This window comes from Rhagoletis zephyria, unplaced genomic scaffold (assembly GCF_001687245.7).
Source record: "Rhagoletis zephyria isolate East Lansing unplaced genomic scaffold, Rhagoletis_zephyria_1.1 Rzeph_scaffold_15371, whole genome shotgun sequence".
Classification (NCBI taxonomy): domain Eukaryota; kingdom Metazoa; phylum Arthropoda; class Insecta; order Diptera; family Tephritidae; genus Rhagoletis; species Rhagoletis zephyria.
In genome coordinates, this window is record NW_016172438.1 from 1 (window position 1) to 871 (window position 871).

The following is an 871-nucleotide window of genomic DNA, read 5'->3' on the forward strand; positions in this document are numbered from 1 at the left end:
CATCAATTTCGGTACAAAAGTGAATTTATGTCAACTGACACAAATTCCAGTGATGCAGGTCACCGACCTTACCACTTCTTTAATGGAATAAATATCCTACTAATAATATTGTTAATTACTACGTAGTTCAAACCTTTTTCGAACGTATTATCCCATGTTTCCGGATCAATCATTATCAGTAATTTCTGTACATCTTCATCTGTTAGTACACCAACTAATAGTAAACGATCTGTAAGCTTAATAAGAGGACTGTAAAGAACAGATAAATATTTTAATACTTTTAGCTTAAAATTCTCGGATTCCAAGTACTTACAGAAATAAGTTTTCGTTAGTCCACCCAATAGGATCTCGATTGTGCACCTGATTTACTTCAACCGCTTCCTTTAATGCCTCCATTACGAATTCCCTTACTATTTCCAGCGGAAATTTCGGAGAGTAAAGCTGATCGATGTTGGGTATCGGTTCACTGGAAACACTTGGTAAACTAGATGTTTGGATACATACAGGGGGTCTTCATAATCGGTTTATGCGAATGTGGTTATGTAAGTTTTTTATTGTATGTAATTCATGTTGCGCGTGAGGGGAAAGAGGAATGCGAGTTTACGCATTGATTCATTTATACATATGTATGGATGTATACATGTGCAAGAGATCGTTGTGCATAGGTACATGAAAAAAGGAGAAAATACAATATATTTTTTGTCTGAGGGAAATGTTACGTATACTACTATAACTAAAGATTATGAGCTATGTATCCATAGCTTGTCACTTATTCGCTAAAAGACTGTACCAACTCGAAAATGGAAAATTTGGAAGATTGTGGAGAATTACTCGTTATATCATGTTTCATTGTGTGTAGTTTCTGCGTGAG

The 871-nt window shown here is 35.1% G+C and overlaps 1 protein-coding gene across 1 annotated transcript; it reads right to left on the reverse strand.

Moving 5' to 3' along the window:
* Positions 1-133: 133 nt before the first annotated feature.
* LOC108378993 (ryanodine receptor-like) lies at positions 134-508 on the reverse strand (the record flags this gene model as incomplete). Its single annotated transcript, XM_017635306.1, has 2 exons — positions 314-508; positions 134-249 (listed from the first exon to the last, which is right to left on the reverse strand). Coding segments are annotated over exons 1-2 (199 nt in total), but the record flags the coding sequence as incomplete, so codon positions are not given.
* Between the last annotated feature and the right edge of the window lie 363 nt (positions 509-871).